General features: G+C 46.9%; 6 protein-coding genes across 6 annotated transcripts; 3 read left to right on the top strand and 3 right to left on the bottom strand.

Annotated features, from left to right (window-relative positions):
* Positions 1–1,803: 1,803 nt before the first annotated feature.
* F4807DRAFT_109687 (uncharacterized protein) lies at positions 1,804–5,032 on the bottom strand. Its single transcript, XM_047992741.1, has one exon. The coding sequence runs from the start codon at positions 4,800–4,802 to the stop codon at positions 2,028–2,030; it is 2,775 nt and encodes a 924-aa protein (XP_047853611.1). The 5' UTR covers positions 4,803–5,032; the 3' UTR covers positions 1,804–2,027.
* Positions 5,033–5,528: 496 nt separating this feature from the next.
* Positions 5,529–6,543, top strand: F4807DRAFT_109713 (6,7-dimethyl-8-ribityllumazine synthase). The gene is made up of 2 exons (XM_047992742.1): positions 5,529–5,839; positions 5,926–6,543. The coding sequence occupies exons 1-2, from the start codon at positions 5,631–5,633 to the stop codon at positions 6,320–6,322; spliced, it is 606 nt and encodes a 201-aa protein (XP_047853610.1). The 5' UTR covers positions 5,529–5,630; the 3' UTR covers positions 6,323–6,543.
* Positions 6,544–7,077: 534 nt separating this feature from the next.
* F4807DRAFT_109900 (uncharacterized protein) lies at positions 7,078–10,815 on the bottom strand. Its single transcript, XM_047992743.1, has 3 exons — positions 10,593–10,815; positions 9,851–10,299; positions 7,078–9,615 (listed from the first exon to the last, which is right to left on the bottom strand). Exons 2-3 carry the CDS (start codon positions 10,081–10,083, stop codon positions 7,122–7,124), a joined length of 2,727 nt encoding a protein of 908 aa, XP_047853609.1. The 5' UTR covers positions 10,084–10,299; positions 10,593–10,815; the 3' UTR covers positions 7,078–7,121.
* A 6,635-nt stretch (positions 10,816–17,450) lies between these two features.
* Positions 17,451–19,670, bottom strand: F4807DRAFT_428860 (FAD/NAD(P)-binding domain-containing protein). The gene is made up of 6 exons (XM_047998289.1): positions 19,349–19,670; positions 18,892–19,288; positions 18,585–18,744; positions 18,442–18,495; positions 18,027–18,376; positions 17,451–17,925 (listed from the first exon to the last, which is right to left on the bottom strand). The coding sequence occupies exons 1-6, from the start codon at positions 19,557–19,559 to the stop codon at positions 17,601–17,603; spliced, it is 1,497 nt and encodes a 498-aa protein (XP_047853608.1). The 5' UTR covers positions 19,560–19,670; the 3' UTR covers positions 17,451–17,600.
* Positions 19,671–21,441: 1,771 nt separating this feature from the next.
* F4807DRAFT_461207 (phosphoribosylglycinamide formyltransferase) lies at positions 21,442–22,176 on the top strand (the record flags this gene model as incomplete). Its single annotated transcript, XM_048001649.1, has 2 exons — positions 21,442–21,847; positions 21,905–22,176. The coding sequence occupies 2 exons, from the start codon at positions 21,442–21,444 to the stop codon at positions 22,174–22,176; spliced, it is 678 nt and encodes a 225-aa protein (XP_047853607.1).
* An 865-nt stretch (positions 22,177–23,041) lies between these two features.
* F4807DRAFT_428855 (uncharacterized protein) lies at positions 23,042–26,039 on the top strand. The gene is made up of 3 exons (XM_047998288.1): positions 23,042–24,664; positions 24,715–25,019; positions 25,083–26,039. Exons 1-3 carry the CDS (start codon positions 23,412–23,414, stop codon positions 25,334–25,336), a joined length of 1,812 nt encoding a protein of 603 aa, XP_047853606.1. The 5' UTR covers positions 23,042–23,411; the 3' UTR covers positions 25,337–26,039.
* Positions 26,040–27,442: the final 1,403 nt, after the last annotated feature.

Raw genomic sequence — 27,442 nt, 5'->3', positions numbered from 1 at the left:
GTCTGACGGCGGGGCCACACAGCTTCACGAGCCAGTCGTTGTGCAGCGCATCCCACTGACAACTAGTCCGCGGTCCATCTCGGTCTTGGCTTTTATGCCATAGTGAGATGGAATTAGAATGGGAACCGAACGCGAGAATTCGCATCGCCCTTAGCATCAGGGACCTCGCGCGCGCCCAAGACACGTTAAGATAGATTTTGTTTGTTCTTCGTCCGTTCTTCGCGCAAATGACAATGGCACTCCCACATCCCATTTTCGTCGTCCCGGCTGTTTTAGGCACATCCCGCAACAGCGGAGCCGCCGATCTTAAGTACCGCCCGCATCCCATATAATCCGAAACGCGTCATTGCATGCAATTCCTTATGCGATACGAGGCCCTGGAGGCGGAAGCCTGCCTGAGGCTTGAGCAAATCGAGATCGACGCCTGGGGTCTAGACGTGGCACAGCATTAGCGTTGCCGAGAAAAAGCAGGTTCTCTTCGCTGTATGCCGACTTCACCTCGTTAAAACTAGGTGGGTTTGTCCGTTAGTACTGCCGTCAAAACACCACCTACTAGGTATATGTATCATAGGGCTGTCTCTTGGAGGGGGAATCGAAGGTCTCAGGTCGGTTCACCGCTTAGTGAGCATCTGGGCTCCAAGTTTTGTTTCTAACGCATCCCTTCAGAAGAGAGTCTCACCAGTCTGGCATTTTGCGCCATAGCCACGCGTTTATGTACCAATAACGAGAAGTCTGACACTAGGAGTTCATCGGCAAAACACGTGGCGACGAACTTAAGCCATCTTTTCTCGAGTTGCTTTTTATTCCATCCCGCCGGGCTCATAGTCCTTGCTTGTCTAGTCAAGTTTTTAACAGCCAAATTTAGATTTTTACGTCATGGTAGCTTCACAAGACAAGCTGCGCAAACATATCGACTTGATTTCACTTTGCCTCTGGGTGAGTATGTTGGTTTTACGAGATATTGATCCTGAAAGTCAATACAACTCGGGTAGATGGATATAACAAATGAAGCCGAAGTTTCTATCGGACCTCGGTGATCTCACCAAAGGAATAATCTTCGATATCTCAACAAAACCAGATATACAAGCTCAATCATATGCCAAAGATGTCAATCGGAGTCAATCAACTCAAACCGTGCGGCCCGTCGTCCCGAACCTAACTCCCCTGAGGGCTGCAAGGTGCTTAACTTTATCCCCTAGAATAAAATACATGTTAATAACAACTCCTCCGAAGCCTACCATCTACTAATTCGACTTTACGCATACATAAGATGTATTGTGACATTAAGATGTGTCACCAAAAGGATACAAATCTTATCTCCTGCTGGCGCCTCTTTGAAGACACTAAGTATGAAGCGCCGCTGCCTGAACCCCAGATCAAATTAATTTATAAGAACTCCTAGGTAGAAGATGTATAGTAAACCATCGTCTTCCCCTTTATAATTCAATAGGTAATCTTATCTATTCAGAATCCTTTAAGTGGTTGATAGATTATCAACAAGCACAATGCCTCACTATGACTGGCCAAAAGCCCCTTTCCTCTATAGCCAGCTCCTTATGGGATATTGTTTATCATCGCTCTTCTCATAGGCCCCCGGGTCTTCATTGCCCCTCCTCCAGAGACTTAATATGAGCTTGATAATGCCCACTCGATATTCTTTACCTCCAAGGCAAACAATTTAGGCTGGGGTGTTCATAGAACCTATCTAGACACACTCGGGTTCTTAAGGCTTTACGGGTATTATTATCAGAGTCCACATTTAGGTATCATATTTGTGTATTACTTCTAGTTCGCCATCATTTACATGAAAGCCCCCTTCAAAGCTACGTGACAAACGAAGATAAATCCACATGATCTTCCCCCATATACATAGCAATCATTGAAGCGTCTGGTACTATAGCTCGTCATATATAGCTCAAGTTAGTGTCAGCTCGATTCTCCCATGTTCGCTTTCTCCTAGCAAGAAACAATCAGCCGATAAGAGGATCATTAGAACGCCAATTAGCACCCAGTTCCCCTTCTTATGCTCAAGCAACAACTGCGGCGCCTTTTCCTTTCAGTAAAGAACAGAGGCCAATCTCAAGCTCTGCTTCCTCGCCATCAGCCATACCGCGGCGCCCCTGAAGCAGCGACATTAAGCGATCTTCGACTGTGTGGCCTGTGTCAAGGTCCATTTCGAGACCATTCTTAACGGCCCCTCTTTCCATGTATTTATCGTAAGCCACGCCTCCCTTCATAGAGGTGCGCAAAGCTTCGATACTCAACGCCTCGACCAAAACCATAAAATGCATCTGGTTATCAGATGGAACATTCTCCAGCGGCAAGAGAGAACTTTTCATTCGCCTGGGTTTCTTCGGAATTGCGCTGTTTTCCTGTGCAGTCATCGACTTCTGTCGACGCAAGAGATACGCTCTGGGATCATCATGAGGCAGGGTCGTTTTGATCGGCTCTTTGATGTTCGAACTGCTTCCTGCTTGGGCATGATCAAGATTTGACTGGGTAAATGGTTGACGTTGCGCACCGGCTTTTGCGCGTATATGGGCCTCGTAAGATTTATGGTTAGAGCTGTGACTGTCTTTCTCCTGAGAAATTTGATGGTTGAGGCTTCGTCTTGCTGCTGCTAGCATCTTCTGAAGGCCATTCTCGCTATTGTGTCCCCGATCTTGTAGATCTAGATGATCTACCTCGACAATGTCCTCCTCAGGTCGTCGCTTCTTAGATTTCCTTGCAGCACCCTTAAAGGATATTTGAGTTTGCTTCATGCTCTCCGAGGCTCGCTCTGGTGCATTGTTAAGCGAGAGATCGCTATTAGGTATTGTTCTCTCCGCGGATGAAGGTGGCGACCATGGTGCATAATCACGACGACGTCGTGACATAAGAGGAGCGGACATATTGGCGCTATACGTTGCTTTCCGCGAAGCTATCTCAGGCGGGCTTGACATTGGGCTATGATACGGGCCACCTGGTACTTTAGGTCGAAATTGACGGGAACCACCTTGCGGAAACAAGCGTTGCTGGCTTAGTGGGACATCAAGATCCCGAGGTACTGCTCTTGTGTGGCGAAGGATAGGGGGATCTGGGGTCATTGATGGTTCTAATACAGGTAACGATGAGCTATCCACATCTGCCAAATCCCTAAAAGTCTGTTCCTTACTCCTGTTAGGCGCATTTGCCTTAGCAATGGCCCATGGATTTACATCTTGTAGAGTCGAGTATTCGACGGCATCAGCCCCGTCTTTGTGTGATTGGGAAGGCTGTGTACGTTTTTTGTTAGGATAATTATGGTTGTATTCGTTAAAATCTGTGGACATGTCGACTTGACATCGAGTAGATCTGGTATTTGGCGATATTACCTTGGATCTCGGTACCCCTGTAGATATGGAGTCGTTCTGGGTAGTTAACATTTGCGTATTTATTGGCGTGAAACCGATATTTATAGGATCAGATGCCTCTTGTAGGGCTTCTTGTGAGTGTATAGACAGAGGTTGATGGTCTATGATTGACTCTTGTTTAGATTGAGCTGAAAATGTCGGCTGTGACGTTGTATGGTCTCGCACCTGCAACGGGATACTTCCCCTATTGCCTGCTTGAGGGCGGCACTGCCCCTGTAGCTCAGTGAATGATGAATCTTGGGTTGCTGGCCCATCCCTTTTGTCTAACGTAGAGCTATGCTCTACCGAATTGCTGAGTGTAGACATCACATACACTTCCTTACACAAGTCCCTAAATCCATCAAGCACTACATTTTCGTTGGAAAACAAGACGTCATCTTTAGATGGCTCAACATTTGCATCATAGCTCCCAGGAGGACACTTGATATTTAGCCGAATGAAGCAGTCCCTTGGTACAGTAACCGAGGAACTTTGCCGGAAAGCAGTACATATCTGCTCGATGTAGATGCTTAGCAATTTCTTCATGGTACCTCCCTTACCTGTGATAGGGCGGCCGTCGACAGAGAAATACTGATGCTTTGGTGCTTTTGAAGGGTCACAATTTGGCTTGACAATAAGTGTTTCGAACACATAATTTCCACTTGATGGAGGATTAGGATTGTTCAAAGCATCACTCTGGCGCTGGCCCTGAAGCTCGTTTATCTCAAATGTCTGCTCAAAGCAATGAGTCGTAATCTCTGCCCCGAAGAGCTGTATCGCGGCTTCCTTCACACACGCTTCTGGTTTTGGCGAGTAAGACCAAGTTTGCTTTGGTGAGTGCAGGACTTTGAACGAGAGCCTGAGTTGAGGTCTTGCCATAGCATAGGAGCGAAGGACTTCGCGAATCTTATCAATCGTTTTTGCGGACTCCTTGATGGCGACTTGCTCACGAACAGGTAACTTGCCGAACAGACTTGTGATACTTACTGTAGTTCCGACCGGCGCTGACGTGGGTTGTTGTTTCAATACACCTCCTTTGCCTGGTACAATATGAAGAATAGCCGCAACGGGCTCTGAGGCGATTTTGGTGGTAACCGTGACTTGAGCCAAGGAATTTGCACTTGCTAATGCCTCCCCACGAAACCCAAGCGTCTTGACGGATTGAATCCTTAGTTCTTCGAAGCTTCTGAGTTTGCTTGTGTGACCACGTCTCCCGAGAGCGTCATAATCATCTGGATGAATACCAACACCATTGTCTCGGACCTCGATCTTCCTGACTGTATCGGCGGATGTTATGACTTCAACTGAGGACGCTTTTGCATCTATTGAATTGTCAAGTAGTTCTTTGACTAGAGTGACTGGCGTCGTAATGACTAAAGAAGAGCCCAAAAGCCGGGTTGTGGACTCTGGTAAGCGAGAAATGGAAGACATGGGGACGATTGAAGTAGGCCGAAAGAATCACAGACAGAAACAACCTTTGACATCCATAGAACTTATTAGGATATAATGACTCTGTGAAGTTGATATAGAAATCTTCTAACGAAAGTAATAGAAGCGAAGATGTTTTTGTGTTTGATGAAGAGACTGAAGGGCTCAATGGCAATGAACCCAGGTGAGCAGCAAAGGGCTCCCAGCTCCTCCCTCATGCCTTCCATTGAAAGGGCCTTGCCTTGAACAATCCTGGAGGTGTTGCCGCAACTCAAATTTCATCCAACTCACTCCTTCCTTCATTTGAAATATGAATGTATCTACCTCATACCATCCTAATAATAAAGTTGAACACAAAGTCAATCCAACTATAGGCATCTTTGGGTGACGAAGACACACAAACCTTAGGCGCCGTAAAAGGAAACTAAGACAGGCAAGGCTATCCCTGTCCGGACTTGCGTCATGCCCCTCTCCAGTTGCTGCGTTCGCTCTCCCTCAGCCCACCTCGCAAGCATGCCGCAATACGGCCTAGGAATCTCTTACATACCTACAATCCATACCTCCCACGAAGCAAGCTTCCGTCTCACCCATTTCGAAAGCGGCCTACTCCTCTCCGAGTTTCACTAACCCAGCATTCCTAAGCAACTTCACTCAACTGCCCTTCAATTGGCGAAACCGCAACCCCCTCCCGACGATCCGCTCGCTGCTCCGACATCGACTAGGTATTACCGGTATACCAGCAATCAGTAACCAGCGAGTAGACCTCTCCGGCGCGAATTTGATACCACCTCTCTCTAGACACATATATCCGAAACAGAAAACCAGAAAAAAATGGCACACTCGCTCAAGGGCCCCACGCCACAGGAGCACGACGGCAGCGGCCTGCGCATCGGCATCGTGCACGCGCGCTGGAACGCCACCATCATCGAGCCGCTGGTCAAGGGCACCAAGGACAAGCTGCTAAGCCTCGGCGTCAAGGAGTCTAACATCGTCGTGCAGTCCGTCCCCGGGTCGTGGGAGCTGCCCATCGCCGTCCAGCGGTATTTACCCCTCCTCTTCCTACCCTTTCCCCTTCCCCCTCTCTACCTAAGTACCGTAACTCATTAACGCCTCCCCCACCTCACAGCATGTACGCAGCCTCTCAGATCCAGCAATCCAGCAGCGGCGCCTCCTCGGCAGGCGACCTCCTAGGCGGGTCCACGACAGACCTATCCTCGCTGCCGACCCCGAACCCGTCGTCGACGCAGCCCTTCGACGCCATCGTCGCCGTCGGCGTGCTCATCAAGGGCGAGACCATGCACTTCGAGTACATCGCCGACGCCGTCTCGCAAGGCCTCATGCGCGTCGGCCTCGACCTCGGCGTCCCCGTCGTCTTCGGCGTCCTCACCGTCCTCGATGAGGGCCAGGCCAAGACCCGCGCCGGCCTCGGCCCCGGAAGCCATAACCACGGCGAGGACTGGGGCTCCGCCGCCGTCGAGCTGGGCGTCAAGCGCGGCGCCTGGGCCCGCGGCAAGATCGAATAAAGCAAAAGTGTATGTATGCCTACATACCTACTTGGGTACCTGGATATGGAACCAAACGCAACGTAAAAAAAAATTAAACAGAAATAAACAGAGAGGAAGGAAAATAGATAAAGAAAAGGTAGTAAAGAAAAAAAGAAAAGGAATGAAAAGTAAGGTAGGGCAAGGGTTACTTGGCTACCTAGGCACCTACTCGGATGGTCTTGTGTAAAGCTGGGCAAGGCCTCGATAAGTTCATAGGGAAGATTGATTAGCCACGCTCGCAGACTACCTGAATAACATGAACGAAAGCTACTACGCTGAACTTATGGCAGGTATATGAAAACTATTATGCTTTCCCCCGTTCATGACTTGGCGCACGTCACATAGTATCTCTTACGACTAGGTATAATACAGAGGTGGGTGGATAAAGTATTAGATTACTGGTATATAGGCTGGTCTATCATGAGTCGTCCCGCCACGAATTTCAGACGCGCCCCCAAATCCATCCCAACAATTCTCTTTCTAAGTGGCAGGTCTTTCTCTTATCCAAAAGCTGAGTCTTATCTTTCTTGCGAACCCAGATGCGCCCCTTTCCCATCACATATACGAAACTGTGATTCTGAAAATATACAATTCGAACCGTCTCCTACTTTAAGGAACCTCCAAATATTAGGCGGAAATGGTGTCGAGGGGAAAGAAAGGTTTCCTGGAATCCAAAACGACAAGGGTTAATTTTTTCCCCGTTGTTCCTTGCACATGCACCATTTTATGTAGCCAAATGTAATGCTAGATATAGCCTGGTAGAATGCACATGCGCCCTTTAGTTGATAAGCGCTCCAATATCATCCCCAAAAGTCTTCTTGGTTCGCCAAATGCTCTTTTTCTTCTCCCTCTTCGCTTTCATTGCTTCCCACCCTTGCTCATCGTCGTCATCGTCCTCCTTGTTGTTCATCGGCGACACTTTTACTTCAGCTTGGAGCTTCGAGTGTAGAGTTGGCAACGCGCCGGACATGCTAGACGTTCTTCCGTGGTCGAGCATTGTGGCACTGGAAACCGGTCGGTAACGTCCAGGTAACCCGATGTTGCTGCGCTCCGAAGGTGCAATCGAAGGCGCGTAACCTTGGCCCTGAGCGCGGATCGATGGGGCATAACCGTTCTGTGGAGGCTGGAGCCACGACGCCGAACTTGGCTGGACCATGCTCATCGTCCGCATTTGGTTATCACCTCTCGGCAAATCCAAGTTCATCCCGTTGCCCATATTATTTCCCATCATGTTGTTTCCCATCATATCTCCCATAAACGAACCCCGTGGAATTTCTCCTAGTGAACCCATTGAATGCGTCGGCGTGTGTCCTTGAGGTCGGAGAGATCCCTGCATCTGCTCTTGTCCCTGCCCTCGATCGGTCATCATTTGCATGAACTGCATCTGCATCTGCATAAACTGCTGCATTTGTTGCGACATCTGCATTTGCATTTGATCGCTCGGAGTTAGCATTTGATTAGGCATTTGGGGCATACCCATTGGATACATCATCTGAGGAGGAATGCCATTTATAGGGTCAAAGCCTCCGTTCATCCGCATTCCGTTCGCTTGGATGCTCCTCGTGTTATCAAGGGCTGGACTACCACGCCGCATTGCTCTCGAACGTTCCTCGTTAGCAATCACGCCTACTAAGCCACCGGTAGGTACCGGCGGGTTAGGGGCAGCAACACCACCTCCAAGGGCAAATGATTCTCTCGGAGGTTGGTTGATCAAACCTGCACCGAGGTATGGGTCCTGGGGTAACCTTCGAGCAAATGGCGGAAGACGACCCCCGTTGGCCCCAACACTTTCGCCCATGACAGATCCCGGTCCGCTAACATACGAAGGTTGTTGGACAGAAGCTCGCAAATTAGGGTTGGATGACATGGTAGTGAGTCGTGTCGGCGGTCGATTCTTGTTGGGAAATCCGTGTGCCGCAAGAATTGCTAGAGGCACCTCTTCATCCGACTCAGAGCCATCCGAAGGAGGAGACGGGGATACACCTTTGCTAGGCCCGTCGTTCAATACTAAGTTTGGTGCGCTTACTGACAATGAAATGCTAGGGTGAGAAGCATGACCACTCATGTTTGCGTTCGTGTTCGCGTTTGAATTCGCATTCCCGGTCTCGCCGGTCACTTTCATCATCTGTTGTCGGTAAACCGTCATATGAGCCTCTTGCTTCTTCCTCTGCTTGGCAAGTTGTCTTGTTTTCTCCCGCTCATCCTCATCGTCGTCGTAGTTATCTTCCTCCTCCTTGTCCGACTCCGGGTCGTCGTTTAATCCCATTATTTCCTCTCGAGCTTTATCTTGGCGATATTTCTCGAACTCCGCAGGAGTCATAACTTTGTTCTGCGGCTGGCTGTTCGTACGACCGTTCTGTCTCGGAACATACCTAGGGCGGCTGAGGGGTCTATCGAACATATTGTCATCATCGACCTTGGCACCGAATCGAGACGATTTAGAGTACGAGTCGGCATGGCTGGATCTCAATTCCGAAACCTCGTCTTCATCCCTCCTATACCGAGTAGAACCACCACTGGGACCCGATTCCTCGCTGGATAGGAACTGGGTGGCCGCGATCGAATCCCTCAGCAACGTCGTATCTTCGTCATCTTCGTCCGAGCGTCGCCGCTCGAGAGGAGTGGTGTGGTGTCTCGGAACGGGAGGCGGCCGTAGTTCACTAGCGGCGGGAGGAGAAGTTAAGGTTCGGCCTGAACTCAACAGCCCATCGTTCGAATGCTGACTGTTCCATGAGTGCTGCGGGGGTTCGACAGGTGCTGTGTTGTCGATATTAAGTGGAGCAGGCTGACTAACTCGGTTCGACATTAAGCCCTTTAGCGTGGCAACACTCGCACGTTTATCAAATTTAAGCATGCTGCTTAGATCACCCCCTAGATCCAACATGAAATCCCTGTCTTCAACTTTCGGAGGTGTTGCAGTACTGGTTGTCGAGGCGGTCTCAGCTCGAGAGCGACCACCACGAGGCGTCCCAGGGCTATACTCATCGGGCATCGACGGCACGGCAGGGACGGATTCCTCGGCTGGTATCGTTGGTAATGATGTCTTTTTGTTGCCAAAAGAGAAAGTCCTTCCCGCCTGCTTTAGAAAACCGCCACCATTCTTATGTGGCGGTGGAGCAGGACCCTCGGCCATCGACGTATGCTTTCTTCCAGCACTGTTGCGCCAGTCTTCTTGTTGTGTGAAGTCGGTTGAGGAGGGGGCTGTTGAGGCGTTGCTGTGACGGGAGGAGTTATCGGAGGCCGTCTTTGTAGTGTTGGAACTTCCACTGCCCCTAGGGAGGATCAGTAAAATTGCACAACGCTAGGGACTAGCCTAATATATATGCCTGCGGGCGTCTGAGACAAATGCTGTGCTAAAATCTGAGTAACCGGGGGCGTAAAATTGACCCCTAGGCCCAGGTCCGGGCGCCAACTTGGCGAACAGCTGAAGTAGCCGGTCGGTTACTTTGATGTAAAAATAGAAAAAGGAAAAGAAGATGCATGAAATATTATCTAATTCGCACGTACCGATTGTTCTTCAAACCCGCAAAAAGATTATCCTCCGCTGCAAGATCGGAATGATGGATGTTGGGCTTTGGCGCAGCCGCCGTCATCCTAGCTAACCTAGCGCCGCCATCGAAAGATTTCCCACTGCTCACTTCCGATCTCTCGAGAACCCGAAACGAATGCTCTGCTATCGGTCCATTTGGATCTTCTGCTGCGGTCGATTTCCGCCGGAAGGTGACTGGAAACCTAGGCATATAGATTGACTCGCCTGAAATTCTTCGGGTTTAACACAAACCCATAAAACGAGTTAAGATCCAGGGATTGCAGGTATCGGCTCGCTCGTGTAAGATCTCTGGTGGTATGTAAGACAACGAAGGAATTACAATGCTAGTTCGAATTGCCCGTCTCGAGGACTGCGTCGGAGCTTAAATTCTGTTAAGTATCTGAATATGACGCGAACAGGCGGGATACTGCATGGTGAGGAGAAATACAGGTCAGCCGTGTTTTGTGGAAATGTAACCAACCATCCTACTGGGTCCTGCTGTGATGGGATAGCTGAGGAACACTTGTCCCTTAGTCCCGAATGCGTAGGCAATAATGCCTTGTCGTTCGTCTCCCTCTATTTCTCCTCTCTCTCTCGGTCGGGTAGGATAATGGGATGACGGGACGAAGTTTATAAGAAAAGTCAAAGGTTTATTGCTTCGACCAACCCCAAAATATAGATAATATTCTTGTAGTAAGATCGAAACATCGAGCTACTTGCAGAAACCCCTCCACTTTTGGAGAAACCTTTGTGATCCGCCCTTCTCGGTCTACTAAATTAAGTAAATAGATAGTTGTCATCACTTACACAAATAGGAGAATTAAAGCTTGGTGGACGAGGACGGCTTGCTAGCAGAACGACGATCGCTTGCCGAGGTCGAAAGGACAGAGATAAACCTTATTTATTAATATAGTACGTAAAGCTGCAGGATAACAAGGTATGCGATGCGATGGAGAAATGCGAATCGAGGGATTGTTCAAACTAATAGGAACAGAATCGGACTGAACGACGGTACGGACAAGCAGGGTAGAAAAAGCACGTTGTTGATCACGGTAAGAACGTGGTTAGTCTTCCGAAACACGACTTGGTACTGACGTGAAGCGGCCGAGCGAAACGAAGCGATCGAGGCGACTCCGCGTTATCAAGAATCAATGAGAGTATCCAGCGGTCAAGCAATATTATGGTCCTAATCCGCAGCCTAGACGGCAATACGATTTAGGAAAAGTTTAAGGATGCTTAGAGGTGGCTGGGGGAATAAGCAAACGAATGATGAATAGGCGAAAGAATGGATAACGGAGTTGAGTGAAGGAGTTAGAAGAAAGAGAAAAAAAAATTAAAAGTTTAGGTAGGTGTGAGCGTTCAATGACGAGTGACGAGGAGGTATGGTGTATGGTGTACGGTTGTGTGGTGTCAGTCAGGCGAGGAAGAGGCAAGAGCGAGACGTTATTTTTCCTACTGCGTACGTTCTCGCCAATGCTCTGGGCAGGTACATGATTCTTTCCAATCACGGGCAAAAAAAACCTGGACCTGGAAGGCACTCTTGGCTCAACCTACCTGCATGCGTACATAGCACGGTACATACACATGCGTACCTTGGGCATTGAATGGATTGTATGGTATGGAATTGTTGTAATCCATCATGCCCATCCATACTAGACTCTATTTTTATTTAGAGAGTTCCAGTTCTATTGTGACCTGAATCTACCAGCTTCCCACATACCATAGGTACATTCAGATGCGAAATGGTACATCAGATACAAAGGGTGCTACCTCTTTTGGATAAAATCGGGCGGTCGGTGGATGACGAGTGGAGTTATCAGGGCACGCTAGCTGCATTTGATCATGCATTGCACGATCAAGTGTCCAGGTACTTGAGGTACCTTGAGATACGGGCCACGGGGCCTGCAGTTTCTTGCAATTGGCCGACGTTCTGGGCTTCGCGGCAATGGATGATGACCTGCTTGGAAGGAGCGCGCTGGAATTGTAAAGGGGGTTAACAATTTTCTGTTGGCAAAAGAACGAAAAGAATTGAACGGCCGTCGAGTCCCTTCTAACGCTCGTCTAGTCGAGGCCTAGATTTCAGGATGCCAGTTGTGTAATAACGGCTTTGAACCCGGGGAAACGGTTACATCTTGAATGCTTCACCTTGATGAATCGGACCAAGTTGAACAAGCAGCATCCTCCCCCTTTGCTCCCTTTGGTACCACATCTGCCCCATGGATATATGTACCGTACGTATTGTACAAATCATGGACGAGCTGCATATCTGTGGACACTGGGCTGATAAACCCAGTAAACCCAGGAAGAAAGGCGCTAGAATCGGCGAGGTACTGCTAGGGGTAGAGGAGCTAACTGGGAAACCAAAGGACCCTAACGGAGAACGATTTACCTTGGCAACTGCTTGGGCTATCGCTGAGATGGCATGCAATGTGTTCACCTGGGGGCAGCATGTTGTGCGGGACAGCATTCTACATTTGTAGCAGTTCACCTGCCAACCTGCCAACCTCCTTTAAAACTAGCTAAACTCGCCAGAGTACGCAGGCGCTGACGCCACAAGGAATGCATGTGTCATACGCGCACCTGGTAGAATTGTACCCGATTATTATTTCCCGGTACTGATACGGAGTAGTGACTTAAGTGTTGACTTACCTAGGAGGTAGGTAGATAGATATTTATGTTCTTCGTAAATCAATAGTGAGGCATGACGAACGAACTATAGCCGGCAATGGCAGCTTATACTGAAAATCCAATTGATTATTGAGATATTTGTGAAAAGCAAAGAAGAAAAAAAGTTGGCGAAAAAGTGCAAAAGCAGATATCGTATTGTTCCAACTTCAAACTTGTTTAGTTCGCTAATGTGACGATTTATGTAAAGGAGTTGTCAAATTTTGAACCAATCAGAGATCAGCCCCACGAACACGAGGGTTACTGTGTAGCATAATGGAAATGATTAACAGAGGCCCATAGAACAAACAAGCCTAACTCGAGCTGAAATCGAGCAGAGCCTCTAATGATTTAGTAGTAGGAAATCGATTACCCAGATTACCTACCCACCGCCCACCGCACCGCCTTAGGGCTTTATAAGAACACAATGCTGTCAATTATCTTTGCATCAATCGAACAAAAGACCCGTGGACCCATGCGAGGGAGGATCTAAAACAGTTTATGTAGTGATTGAAGTTGCAAATTGCAGTGTGTAAGCGATAAACATTGAATCCAAGGCATTCAGGCATGGGGGGGCGAAGTTAGATTTAAGTGCTGTTAACATCGTCAAATAGGTTTAACTGTCATGATCAACCTTAACTTTAGCGAAGCGAAGAAGTTGATAATAAACTTTAGGCCTATTTCGCGATGTACGCTGTACCTACCTAATCTATCCTGTACTACCTTTCGGTTGCCGTTATACCGCTCTACTAGTTGCTAGTCTTCCAGGATTACCCATCTAGCCGTTGGCGCCGTCCGAGGTACGAACCATTCGTTTGGAAAGAAGTATAGTGACATTGAACGTCGGACGGCTTTTGTCTATTCAAGAGTCCGAGCTGCCGAGTTAGCTTTTCAATGATACGGTAATCCTCAATGGAGGTACCTTAAGCCGAAGGGGCAACGTCGAACTAGCGTAAGCGTGCATATAGATCATGATGTGTACGCTGCAAAAGTATGTATTATCAAGCTTTGTCTCGGTCCGCCAAAAAGATGCCTTAAGTTCATTGATATTAAGACATATGTTCTTAACGTACTTTGTATGTATGTCACGCTCTTTTGCTCCCTTCAACCTCCCATTAAGGCAGCGCCCCTCAGCCACGGAGATGTCATGCTACCTATGCCGCAACCATCTGTCCATCTCTCGATTCAGTCTACTATGTAAGCTTGCGATAGGCATAGAGCTTGTCTTAAATTGAATCCCATCAGTCTCGGATCAAAAATTTTAACACCTCGTTTGGCGCATTACTTAAGCTGACCAAGCGCCCGGCGACGCGGCGGTTACCAGCTTGAACCCCACGTGTGAGGTCCGCATTTGACCAATACTTACGAGTACATCTTCTACAATTCGAGATACATTCCTGATCTTTAGTGATTTTGTGGAGCGGTCCCTGAGCGAGAGGGCAAGGTGTGTAGACCCGAAGACTGGGGGGAGCCATGTTTAAGTACTATGTATAAATAATCCCCTCCAGAGGCCCCGATCTTCTTCTCGTATTCGTCCAGTCAAAACCTGAAAGCCGCTTTTTTTGCCCCGGACCGCATTGTTGACTCTACCATCTCCGACTCGGATAAATATAAATATGAAGCATTGCACGGGCTGAGCGGAATACTCCATAGAAACGAACTCCACGACATGCATCGTCGATCTTCGATTCATAAGAATGGGACTTTGCCTTGGAAATTCAGTCGCTCTGAAGCTTCTAGACGTTTTACATACGTATCCAGGTACTCCATTATGATCGCTCAGGGGTTCACTTGGTTAGCTTGCACTTTCGCCCCATCCATATCCCAGCCAATAATCCTTAGCGTCGGTGGACCACACCATCCAGGGGTTCTAACTTCTAAGAGCTCAAAAGCTCGAAAAAGACCGGCAGCCCGGAGATCACTGATCAGATCTGACGTGGGAATCCTGATGCTACCATCCCCTTATATTATACATATACGCGATGCCATGAATTGCTTACCTACATATATGAATTCGGTCTTGAATATATCTTGAATATTGCTGTTTGGCCTGAGCGGAGCACTTTCCTACTTGATCCCAACAGGACAAGATACCAGGTTCAATAACAAGGCATTGTTTAGTGTCAGATGTCGAGTGGTAGAGGAGACGGGTATAATTGACCAGATTGGACATAAACAGCGCACCCAGCGACGGGCTTGGAAAATAAGTAAATAAGCCCACGCAGTACTCAAGAGACGCGCACGATCGATCAATCAGACCAGCCCCGGGCATCTTTAACTTCCCACCCCCCGCCGCCAACGCAGCCACGTAGTCGTCATTATGCCTTTTCGATCCTTCCTCTTCTCCTGTGGTAATTGATCTTCGGGCAGATCTTCGCCAAGCGAAATCATCTCTAATTTCTACGGACGTGCTACTTCAGCTAGCAACAAATTCCCTTAAAAACTCATCTGCATACCAATGACATCAACCACGTTATTGTGGAATGTGGATGTCTTTGCACTTGTTGACAAGAGAAAAGACGGTAGTTTACGTAATGGGATCTGTTGATGTCTGAGGTCTAGATTCGCAAAAAGGCGAAAGGCTATTTGAATAGGCAATTGACATGATATCGATCTGGTAAAGAGACCCAATCTTTGTTGGCCCATACTCGCGAACGAAGCTGCTAATTGGATTTACGGAGTCCGAATAAAATGACGTCCAATACACATACCAACATTTCAGCCTTAAATCGGCTGACTACCTACATCTTCAAGTGTTGGATAGTCTCATGCCAATACCAAATAAGGCTAGAGTCAACCAGAACTTAAATTGGTTATGATATTTTAACTTAAGTCGGCGGCCCTCCTTGTCCGGCACGTTGCAATCCCTGTCTGAGGCTATCTGAGTAAGACCCAAAGAAATTCAATGCCCAATTGAAGTAGTACAGAGGCTAGACTTTGCCAAGGTTTTTCATAGGTAGAAGAATTCCTATGAGGGCGATCATCGGATTTGCGGATGTGACTATATTCAACTCCCGCCTCTTGATACAGCATCCAGTCATCCATGTTTATTCAATAATTCCACACGTTTTGGAAGTCTCGCCAGGGCGAGATGCTACCGAGAAATATCATTCACGACAGGCTTACTCAAATAGCCAACCCATGTCTGGATTTACGACGGTTCACCTTCCCCTAATAATCGCGAGATGAAGATAGCGTCGGTATGTCCCAAAGGCCTATCTTCAGCTTCATGGGCGCTGAGCCCGTTGTCCTGGCTGGTCTCCTCGCGATGGATGGGAGTCTGATCAGACTCCCCCTTAGGCTACCTAGAGAGAGCCTGTTTCCTCGTTCATTTATTCCAGGAATAACCCTGGCGGATATGCTGAGAGACATCAAGTCAGGGTCAGTAACGTATAATCTTCGGTGCTAGTGTCGAGTTCTGTTTGTGGACATTCACTGTCAAAGTGAGATGAAGGCCTGAGTCTCTAATACGTCCGCAACCCAGTCAGCCAGTGTCACAACCACGACCCATGAGTGTCCTGCGTACGCATTCAAGTTGGTATGCAACTCTCCTGTTTGCTCTCTCTCTCGGATTCAGTGCTATGTGTTGTGCTCCAGTCACCGCCCTTACATGGCCGCTGCTGCTCCTCTCACTCGAAGGGATGTAAGTAACCGTTGACCTTGGTCAATGAATCGGTTCTTCAAACTGTTAGCTAGACATCCAAAGAGGCGGGGCGGTTGCTACAGGTCCAAGGACTGAACCATAGGCATAGAATGCCGCGAGCAAACATGAGGCGAGAAAAAACTCTGAGACCCGGAGGCAAAGGTGTAACGCCAAACTCGTTGAAGACTAGCTAACAAAGCGGTCATCGTCAGCAAGCACTCGTTAGTTACAATTAATTCCATGCTTGTAGCCAAGGATATCAAGATCGGGGCAGACGTGAAATTTACCAGTCTACGGCAGCCATCCAGGACGATAATTCAATCATTGGCTGTCCCATCATCGTGGCCACGCGTATATACACGATATACAAGAATATATGCCATCGTCTGGAAAGTAAGTCGAGTTAAGAAGTTGCACTTGAAGTGAATATTATTATCACTAAACCCACCCTCCCAGGAGGCAGGGTGTAGGAATTTAGTGGACACAGGCGAACCTACTCACTCCCTTTCGCCGGTGATAGGAGAAGTAATAAAGTGGAAGCCTTTAAAGAAACTATAAAGAGATGTAGTTAAGAGAATAAGAAAAGGAATCAAAAAGCTTTATGAAGTCCTAGATTTTATACATGGAGGATACTCTTCGAAAGCACAAATAGTAGGTTTCCAATGACACATGGATAGAGTTTTGAGTGATAAAGCCACCTAGGCTTCAACTACCAATTCAACCTAGAACACGCTATCTATGGATTATTGTCATGTTTTTGAAGTGTTTACATAGGTGAGTTACAAGGATGTAAAATGTGGCGGTATAGATTGTTGATATGGAACAGGGGCCTTTGAGTTAGAGAAGGAACGGCTATCAGCCCGAAAAAAATCTTTATACTGAGGACGGTGAACCGAATATAGGAAGCACCTCCGAGTCTAGGAAGGTGCACCTGCGCCGGACTTTGGAAGGAGCAGTATGTCTAACTAGGTAGGTAGTTCTCTAAGCCTTAAGTTAGGTCGCTGAATATCTGAATCTTACGTCAAGATTTCTCCTACTGGGTATCCGGATAGCTGGTATATGAGAGTTTAGAATTCAAGTACCGATATATCACATATACAGATAGGCTACCGGTAGACCGAAAGCCAGGTGCCGGTAATGGACTGGATTTCAGGGGTAAATTGTGGGGCAAAAGGGGTTGCTTGAATAGCCTCACAACGCATATATCCAACCAATAAAAGATGATGATGTAATTGAACTAGGTAAGTCAAATTCAACTGAATACGAAGAAATAATAATGAAACATCTATTTGGGTTGTTGAATGTACTAGCAAAAATAATACATATCTCAATACACATGAGTAGCAATCTACCTAGAAGAATCCCACCCCCTTTTTTTTATAACCCAGCAACCCTTTCATACTACGATGCACCGTGGTCCCTTAGATTAAGCCCCAATCACCATTGCTTTTGGTAAGTGCCTCCGTGTCGATACCAGCCTTGTGCTTAGCGAGTTCATCCTCCATAGTCCAGTCGCTCCACTTGTGACCGGGAGGCAGGTTAGTATTCTCGAAAGGGCTTCCACTTTCCAGGTGGGCTCGCGCCTTGGCAAAATTTTCAGTTGCGTACTTCTCCGGTTTGTGTCCCCAAATCCACTTGCCCTGTAGCATCGGTGGGTTGCTTTGGGATTTTACCGCGTCGACTTCACGATGGACATTCTGCATGTTGACGAAGCCTGTACGCTGGATAAGTGAAACACGCTGATATCTGTTGGTTCAAGAAAATCAGCTTTCTATTAAAAGAGCACGTGTTTCCTGACACGTTTGGATAATAGGGAATCTAATGAGAGCGGAGAAGGAAGAGCTCACCGCAGTAGTTCGTGAACTTTAGTCGCGACTCCCTCATTTCCCTTGCCCGCTAGGCGGAGACATTCCCCAAGTGAGGCGGCATCTTCAAGGGCCTGAATAGCACCATTTCCCGAAGTTGGCAAGAAGCTGTGAGCACTATCGCCGAGCTGGACAATGTGTCCACCGGACGATGTCCACCGAGGTTGGGGATCTCGAAAGCATAATGACCATCGTACGATGCTGTTTTCGGGTGCATGAAGAATCATCTCTCGTACTAAAGGACTCCATGTTTCCGGGCCAGGAAGTTTTGATAGTGCAGCTTCGTTTGGCACCGTAGTTGACCAAGATTCTGCTACCGTCCTGTCATCGTCCTGTAACGTTTATTAGCGACTATATAAAGCAGGCTTGTGTCACAATTGATGACAAGCTATCTTACTTCGGTAGTTATACCGACCGATACATGAAATTTACTCATGGTTAAGAAGACATGCTGTAACAATGAAAGTTAGTGATTGTCTATTAGATCGACCTAGAACTTTCAGCTCCTTAAAGGAGAGGGGGGGAACCCATGTGACGTACGAGCTTATGAGCTAGTAGAATCATTGTGTGAGGCCTTTCCAAGTCTTGCAAAGCATTTTCTATGAAGGGCGCATCTTTTAAATGTTGTGTTGAGTACATTGTGCGATAGACCTCATATCCGGTTTTGATCGCTCTCACTGGATAACCTAATGTGACTCCACTATAGCACCTCAAGTTAGAATTGTAGTCTATATAGGTAGCATCAATAATGTATACATGGAAAGGGTGTGAAGAAGATTACAAAAGCTGTAATGAGGAAGCTACAAAGGTGACTTGAGATAATAAAATAAATGATAAATAAACTTACTGAGATTTGGTACCGATGCCATCCGCAGCTATAACGACGTCGGCTGTGAACTGACGGCCATCATGAGATACCACAGTGGCATTACCCTTATTCACATCTTCCTCGTACTTCTCAATAGCGACACCGAAGGTAACAGGAATGCCGAGTCTCTTGCATTGGTTGTGAAGCATCTGGGCACAATAATGACGACCCAGAAGTGTTTTAATTCTAAGTGGATAGGCGCCATGCTCAGCGACTCCTTGTTGATTGTATTCGAATTCAGCTTGGAATGTTTCCGTGCCGTCTCTAACATGAAAAGAAACGCGACTATCCCAAGCAATATCCTCATACTCTTTTAGCATACTGGGATAATGGTGAAGGGTTGTGAGACCCGAAGGCCCAATGCTGAAGATATCGCCTATTTATCTCCTATCAGTTTACTCAACATAATGAGGAGGAGCCATGTTAGTATATATACCTTGGCCCAGGACCACATCTGCTTTCTCAACGACCTCGACTTCGATACCTTTCCTCCAACATTCTAGGGCAGCCATCAAACCACCTACACCAGCCCCAACAACTAGAGCTTTCGAACCAGTGACTGGATAGCGAAGTACTCCATCGATGATAATGTTCTTGCTTGGCATCATCACATTGACGTTCGAAGTTGATGTGTTTTCTGAAGGCATTTTGTCGGCAGTGAATACAGTCTTCAATAGTCTCAGGCAAGTTGCAAAATCCTAGATGTTAATTCTAGTGTGAAGACGTATGACCATTGATAAACCAAGCTTTAAGCTTTTATATTATTAGAGTTGACTTCCAGAAACCTCGAAGGTAGGTATCGACAGACCACGGCAAGTAGCTAACACCGGTCTCAGTAAAAACGATCATCGCGATTGGTCAGACTATCACCAGTAAACAAATGTTGCATCGCGGACAATGGATTAATACTAATAGCGAGAGGCCAGATGTGGTATTCGCTCTATGTCGGCCTCCGACTCTAACGTTGCAGTTTCCACTTATCTAGGAATTCGGGTGAGTAAAGAGACCACCGCCGTGTTATATGTGGAGCTTAGAACTGCAAAAGTTGCAAATGTAGGACTGATACTCTCCGTCCACCGATGAAGATCGATGTTATACCTAATCATATTGTAGAAGGGTCTGAGCTTTCGACATTATTCATAGGTAATAAGCTCTGAAGTGACGAATTAGGTGGAATATCTAGTGCCACTTACCTAGATGATCCTCCCGATCATCTAGATGTGTCACGTACCTATTATTAGGACACCCAATACGGCAATAGCTAATCAAAAGTACCCTCCTGGTAACGATTCATTATTACGCCAATCGAGGTTCGAAGAGGATGATATTATTGCCCCGCACATGCTTAGAAAGTTGTATCAACAACATGGCATGGTGATATCTTTTTGCTGTCTATATTTACTTCATACCTAGACATACTATCTCTTATGAATGCACATACATTATGTTTTTATCACTTCACTATTATAATTCTCTGGTCATTACTTAGATAGGTGGATGTATACTTTGCGGGTTAAGAAAATTACCAAGACGATAGAGCTAACCAACTGACAATTGTAATCTAGAACAATGTACCTTCCAACTCTCAAGGAATATCGTGTGGGAACGAGATCCTGGATATAATTTACACTACCTAGTTTGTGACGCCTCCTTGTGCCTTCGGCACTGAGGTTTAATTAGAAAAATGGGCAGTGACTAAGACAAAACCTCCTTCTTTCGTATAGAAGGTCTTTTATGTTACTATGTATTTCCTTAATAAACATACTAAAAATAGAGAAAAGTAAGGATCTTCATAAGAGAAACTACATTAGAAATCAGTATATCTGTTAATTATTGGTATCCATATTTTGAAAGAACGGCCCGTTCTCGTGATTGAAGCGACGACAGCACGAGGTGTGACGAGCCAGTGCTAGTACCTCATGATATATTGCATATCTACTAAAGAAAAGTATTTCCAAAATAAACGAAATAATATTAAGAAGAGGATATTTACAGCGTAGAATTAATTACATAAAAATCAGGACGTAGGTTAACATTTGAATATCCCTTAATTATTTGGAGCCTTTTCCCGCCATTTAAAGCACAGTACTAACAACATGAATGAAGGCATCCTAAGTCAATGTTATAAAGCTGTTATAAGCGCTAACAGTTGACTTCTTGGCCGTAAGAAGTCCTAAACTGGTCTCCGGTGTTTCCGTGCCAGGCCCGGAAGGTCACCGGGTTCCTCGGAGTTCGAAGCATTGAATCAAATTGTTCCGGTCCGCCCATCCCGGGATGCGATTAGTAAGGACCCACAAATGCCACACTATGAACCTCGATAAAGGTATATATTCGTTACGTAACTGGGGTGCTACATAAACTCAATTGAGCAAATTATTTCTTTATTGAGTTGGTACCCCGCGATGCAATATTTTTTTCGTTTTTCACCACTCTCGGAATATTGAAGTAGAACTTGGAAGTATACAACTAACTCCTCTACTGTTGGGTCTCCCGTTGTGCATTGCGTTAAGTAAAGCATCTCGCATTATCATGGCTGAAGCACGGATCTCAGTACTTTGCAGTGGAAATGGAACAAATCTTCAGGCACTCATCGACTCGTGCGCTTCCAACGCACCTGATAGCATACGGGGCAAGATTATCAAAGTGACGGTAAATAGGAAAGGGGCATATGCTACCACGAGGGCAGAGAAAGCCGGCATTCCTACGGACTACTTCAACTTGGTCAAAGATGGATATCAAAAACTCGGGGAGAAGGATCCGGCGGTGTTGAAAGAGGCACGCCTGAGATACGATGCCGATTTGGCTGAGAGAATCTTGCGAGATAAACCGGACCTTGTCGTCTTGGCAGGCTGGATGCACGTTCTGTCGACGAACTTCCTGCGGCCGGTCAGTACTGCCGGTGTGCCGATCATAAATCTTCACCCCGCTTTACCGGGTGCGTTTAAATCTCTCTGCATGACCTTCTCGTTTTGATCCTGACAATGTCTCACAGGTGCGTATGATGGTGCTGGTGCGATTGAAAGAGCCTACGAGGATTTCAAGGCCGGAAAGCTCGAGGACAACACAACTGGAATCATGATTCACTATGTCATTGCCGAAGTCGACCGTGGCGAACCTATTCTAGTTCAGAAAATCCAGATCCAGGAGGGAGAAAGCCTAGAAGACCTAGAGCAGAAGATACATGGATATGAGCATGACCTGATTGTCAAAGCGACTGCATTGTTAGCAGAGAAGGTATCAGCGGCAAAGGCAGCAAAAACGTGAATCGAAACAGAAGGCGGGGTTGACGATGGCATCGGAGACCGAGATCCAGCAATTGCATGATCCTCGGGAATGGAACAACATCGGATTCGGCTGCTTTGTCTTATCTAGGCAGGATAGGATACATCGCAGGTGATGTACCATCCGAAGCCTACGAAGCGTGCAAATCATTGGCGTTTGTATGAGACAGCCGGGTCGCGGCAGACCTCGTACTTAAAGCACAAGCAAGCACAAAGGGATTATGCACATAGTAATATGCATGTTGAAATCCGTCAATGAAACGTTGAAGACGCGGGAGACGTAAACAAAATAGAGTTGAACTGCATGCCCTAGGTACAGTATATATGTATATTATAAGTGTTAAGTGAGGGGATAGGGGACGCAGGTCGTACGCGGATGCGGCAGTGCAGATGCGGATGTGCTCGGAGATAAATGGCGGAAGGAGGATAAAAAGGAGAGCGACGATCAAAGGCGGTTCAGATCACAACTGCGACGGCAAGTCATTTCAGAGATGCTAGCACTTGCAGCGCTGAAGCTGAGTGATGCATAGACAAGACGCCGCGGCTTGGCAAGCTATACCCGAATAGGTGTGATTGGCGTGGAGAGTTTCTGCGAACAGGGTGCAGGCAGGGTGTAGGCAAGGTGCAGACCCTCTGAAGACCCTCGAAGACCCTCTAAAAAGCTCTGGAGATAGTTCTGCCGACCCACTGGAGCCGCCGATACTGCGCACAGTAAAGGCGACAGTACGTAAATGTTAGCCTCAAGCAACGACGCAGAGCGCCTGCAGGGTCCACTCGATGTTACCTTGGGAACTCGGCGTGCAGGTCTAAAACATGCCCTAGAAAGAACAATGGATTGATAGAACAAAACAATATTAGGAAACGACCACTGCGTAAGCGTCTCTTTAAATTTATTTTCATATGCCTTTTTTTAATACCTCGCCAAGTGTCTTAGATTTGTTCTGTTTATCTTCGGTTGAGTTATTTTTCCCCTTCGCTAGTCGAAACTGGGAAAAAACAAACGTCTCTATTTCCAATTGTAGCTACACTAGTTTTAGCTAAGTCTACTTACGCAGTGCGCCGTCACATTACTATTTTCCAGCATCCCACCATCACTCTCACTCCCGCTTCCACAAACATACTTCTCTGCCCAATTGCTATCTTCTCTTCCTTTTCATCCCTTCTCTTCTCTTCTATCCGTATTACCCGCATCCATATCTCACCTACATCACCGCCAACATGTCCGTGGATAACTCCGCCGCCCGGTTATCTACCTCCGACCCGCGCCGAGAAGGATTCACCTCTTTCATGAAGGGATCCTTCGCTCTCTCGCAGGAGGAGAATGCTGCTCCTATAACACCTCGCGGCCACGGCGCCCTCACTCAGCTTCTCAGAAACCGTTCCTATGGCTCCTTACACAACTACGGAAGCACGTGGCGCGGCGCAATGCCTAACGTTGCAGATGACGAAGAATCCGCCTTGTTGCCACCCTCATACTCGATCTCCGAGCCCGATGATGGGGATCACCGCCGGACCTCAACCGAAGAGCGCCGGCTAAGTCAATTGCTCAACAGCACCCCTATGCGTTCTATGCGACTTATCGGCAACCCGAATCCAAGATACAAGTGGGGGCGCTACTGGAAGACGGAAGAGCAATTGAGTGCTATGAGGAAGCCATTGCGTGAATACTACGAACGCGTCAACTTTCTGGTACAGCAATACATTTACATTGACCGCTTGCTCGACAGCAGTTTACCCCATGATCTCGTCAATGAGTACAATACACTACATCACAGCTCATTTAAGGACCTCGACATTCCAACCACCATTTCCGAAGAGTATTCGAGTGCAAGTGCCGTTAGTATCGGCAAAAGCAACCAAGGAAGTGGTCAGGGTTCCGATGGATCGGGTGGTCCAATCACTCCCATTACGAACTTTTCAAGTCCTCAGAAATCCGGATTTATTGTCAGTGAGGATGCCGATGCCAACAAGGATACGGAGCCAAGTCTTCCCGTGACCAAGGTGAAGCGTACTCCCAAGGACATTTACCGTGCCACCGAGACTACTCCCTTGTTCTTCAACAATGACGAGGATGACGATCAGTGGGACGGACCAAAACCAGAGATTCCGTGGCTAGAAGAGGACGAGGAATTAGACAGTGGCGACCAGATCGTCACGACAGCCATCTACGTCAATTTTGCGGCAAATGTGATCTTACTAGCGGGTAAGATCGCAGTCGTTATTTCCGTATCATCTATGTCAGTATTGGCTAGTTTGGTCGATGCCGTGCTGGATTTCCTATCGACGGTCATAGTATGGACGACGACTTGGTTAATCTCCAGACAAGATCAGTACAAGTACCCGGTTGGGAGACGCAGATTGGAGCCTCTAGGCGTTCTTGTTTTCTCGGTTATCATGATAACATCGTTTGTTCAAGTCGCGCTGGAATCAATTTCACGATTGCTTTCGCCTGACCATGAGCTGATCGAGGTGTAAGTAACTGCTGTTCTTCCTCAGGTTGATTATGCTAATCTGTTTTTAGTGGGATACCTGCTCTCAGTATAATGTTTGGGACGGTCCTAATCAAGGGACTCTGCTGGTTATGGTGTCGTTTGGTCAAGAACTCGAGCGTCCAGGCTTTGGCTGAGGACGCAATGACCGACGTAATCTTTAACTTGGGATCAATATTCTTCCCCATTGTTGGCTTCTATGCCAAGATTTGGTGGCTGGATGCTCTAGGCGGTCTTATTCTCTCACTCGTCGTCATCTTCAATTGGTCTCGAACTTCGCTGCAGCATATCAAGAATTTGTCCGGATTCTCTGCCACCGCCGATCAGCGAAACATCTGTGAGTCATAGAACCCATACGTTTTCTTCGTTGATATGTATTGTAACTAATTCTGATAAACAGTGCTCTACCTCGCAATGCGCTTTGCCAATACGATCAAGCAGATTCAGGGTTTGCAGGCCTACCACGCCGGAGATAAGTTGAACGTCGAAGTCGATATCATCCTCGACGCGTCTACCACATTGAGAGATTCACACGATCTTTGCGAGAGTTTGGGTTACGTGTTGGAGTCGGTCCCGATAGTGGACAGGGCCTTCGTCCACGCTGATTATGCCAGTTACAACTTGCCCACCCACATGGAACAGCAGAGTGGTTAATGGCTTGGAGATATCACATGATTAAAGGGAGGACGTAAATCTCATTTACATAAGGAAATCGTTGCATAGTTCGGTGTGTCATTTTCATTTCATGGCGGGCTCGGTTGGGAAAACAGATCCTGGTGATTTTTTAAGTGCGATACCATAACATCGAATTGCTTTTATATAGCACATTTGATGATGTTTTACTATGATCAAAATACACGCGATCATGGTTCTGAACGGAACATCTGATGATAGATCTTCAAATGGATAAGGAAAAAAAAATCTTTGGACCGGCAATGAGACGGGTATTACTATGCATATGTGAGACCGAGAAACAAGATCCATGCATATTGAGGTGAAGTCTTCGTGGAGTCAGGTTGCCTCCGCGAGTCGCTTAAGCCCGGCTCATCAGGAGCGCTCGGCCCTTTTGCTTTCTAAGCGGCGCTCTTGGGGCGGCACTGGGCAGTGAGGGTATTTTATATCCTGGTAAATGCTCGGGAGTTCTTATTAGGGGTTTGTCATTGCGGTCCCCACTGATAGACTTCTGTTAGGACTAGACCCCTGACAAATATGTTCCTTGTTCTTACCTACTACGTAGTAGTTATCAACAATTCGCACATGCTAGACTTAGTGCAAGACTAGCCGAGACTGAGCTATTGGTCTTGGAGTTTATTCTAACCGTCGTGGGTTACGTAATCGGGGCTAAGTCAAAATTGACAGTTGAACACCATTTCATTTTATCGTCATCGGTGTTGAGAAGTCTTGTGACTATGGTTATCAGGCTCCAATTGAGGTGTACTTCGATTTCGCCTCAGAATCAATTGCCGAGCTTGGCTAAAAAAATTTGCATAACTAGTTCTCTTGGTTATCGTATCACGCGTGCTAACATATGGGAAACCTAGCAATTGATTTCGAACTATTGTAATATCTGAATATGCCGTACCTACCTAGATACGCCCTGAAGATCACCGGGAAGAAATGGAGAGACGTCTCAAAATGTCAATCTACATTCAGTACTGCGTAGATGATAGTGACCTAAGATAAGTTGGCCTTCGATAACAAAGTTGCATAGGTAGGAAGAAGCTAAGGGACTTGGCTAACGACCTTCTCCAACATAACTTGCACCAACAGCTCCACGACTGGCCGGAAATACTTGGTGTAATAGGTAAGAAGCAAATTGAGCTAGCTGCTATACTTCGGAAAGACAGAAAGACAGATCTATGGGGTTTACAACATAATGTTTATCTACCCTGATATGCATCACCTATGAGTTATACTTAAGGAGTAGACTTACAATCGCTATCTAGACTCAAATATCACCAAATTGAATAACCCCCTATGAAGTCTCACCCCTTATGTTGGTCGCAATGCGCTTCCCCATACCGTTGCTTCGTTTGACGTCCTGCGGCTGGACGCAATAAAAACATGAGATAGGGAACAGGAGGAGACGGCTCACAACGCTCCGCCCCTATATTGGTTACGCCCTGACCATGTTTGTCTACCTAGGTAGGCACATTTGGCTCTATATTGGCCGCTTGCCTACGACGGCAAAGTGGTTGGTCGCCACCGCACTTAGTTGGCATATCATCACCCACGCGATGGAGATTATCATGTATTTGAGGCTAGGAAGCGAGCTAAGGATACTTGATGGCTTTTAAGCATTGATAACATCAAGTTCAATCGCATACGTTGGCCTGCCATGATTTTGCTCCGTTCTTGTCTTAGGCTTCCTAGCTGCCGACGATCAGCATACGTTATACCTGATAATTAGTAGAATTAATATGTTGCGATTCGATGGCAAGCTATATTCTAGCAAAGTGTGTCGCTGTATTTCTGGGTTGATCTCACACATATCCTCCCACTGTAGTTTAAAACGAGAATTGTGGGAAATATACATCTAGATAGATGCGCCGGTAGCTAGTAATGGAGAGGACGCTATCGAGTACTCTTTTGAGATAAAGAGTTAATTTGAGAAATTTTAAGGAAAAGGGATGGAAACAAAAACCTGGAATTTCTTTCGTGGTAGGACAATAATGAACAACCTGAAGCCAGTAGCTTGGTAGGTGACGATGGAAAAGGAGATAAAAGTGGGCCCACAAAAAATGTACGAGGACACACAGT

Source organism: Annulohypoxylon truncatum, assembly GCF_022578515.1.
Source record: "Annulohypoxylon truncatum strain CBS 140777 unplaced genomic scaffold F4807scaffold_19, whole genome shotgun sequence".
Classification (NCBI taxonomy): domain Eukaryota; kingdom Fungi; phylum Ascomycota; class Sordariomycetes; order Xylariales; family Hypoxylaceae; genus Annulohypoxylon; species Annulohypoxylon truncatum.
This window is presented reverse-complemented; position numbering and strand designations above follow the sequence as displayed.

Bases quoted from the DNA above. Each gene is read 5' to 3' on its own strand.
- F4807DRAFT_109687 (XM_047992741.1), bottom strand. From the start codon at position 4,802: ATGTCTTCCATTTCTCGCTTACCAGAGTCCACAACCCGGCTTTTGGGC.
- F4807DRAFT_109713 (XM_047992742.1), top strand. From the start codon at position 5,631: ATGGCACACTCGCTCAAGGGCCCCACGCCACAGGAGCACGACGGCAGC. The intron at 5,840-5,925 runs GTATTTACCCCT...CCCACCTCACAG, and splicing joins CTGCCCATCGCCGTCCAGCG to CATGTACGCAGCCTCTCAGA.
- F4807DRAFT_109900 (XM_047992743.1), bottom strand. From the start codon at position 10,083: ATGCCTAGGTTTCCAGTCACCTTCCGGCGGAAATCGACCGCAGCAGAA. The intron at 9,616-9,850 runs GTACGTGCGAAT...GATCCTCCCTAG, and splicing joins GCGGGTTTGAAGAACAATCG to GGGCAGTGGAAGTTCCAACA.
- F4807DRAFT_428860 (XM_047998289.1), bottom strand. From the start codon at position 19,559: ATGCCTTCAGAAAACACATCAACTTCGAACGTCAATGTGATGATGCCA. The intron at 18,745-18,891 runs GTAAGTTTATTT...GAGGTGCTATAG, and splicing joins GGCATCGGTACCAAATCTCA to TGGAGTCACATTAGGTTATC. The intron at 18,496-18,584 runs GTACGTCACATG...TCATTGTTACAG, and splicing joins TTCTACTAGCTCATAAGCTC to CATGTCTTCTTAACCATGAG.
- F4807DRAFT_428855 (XM_047998288.1), top strand. From the start codon at position 23,412: ATGTCCGTGGATAACTCCGCCGCCCGGTTATCTACCTCCGACCCGCGC. The intron at 24,665-24,714 runs GTAAGTAACTGC...ATCTGTTTTTAG, and splicing joins GACCATGAGCTGATCGAGGT to TGGGATACCTGCTCTCAGTA. The intron at 25,020-25,082 runs GTGAGTCATAGA...TCTGATAAACAG, and splicing joins CGCCGATCAGCGAAACATCT to TGCTCTACCTCGCAATGCGC.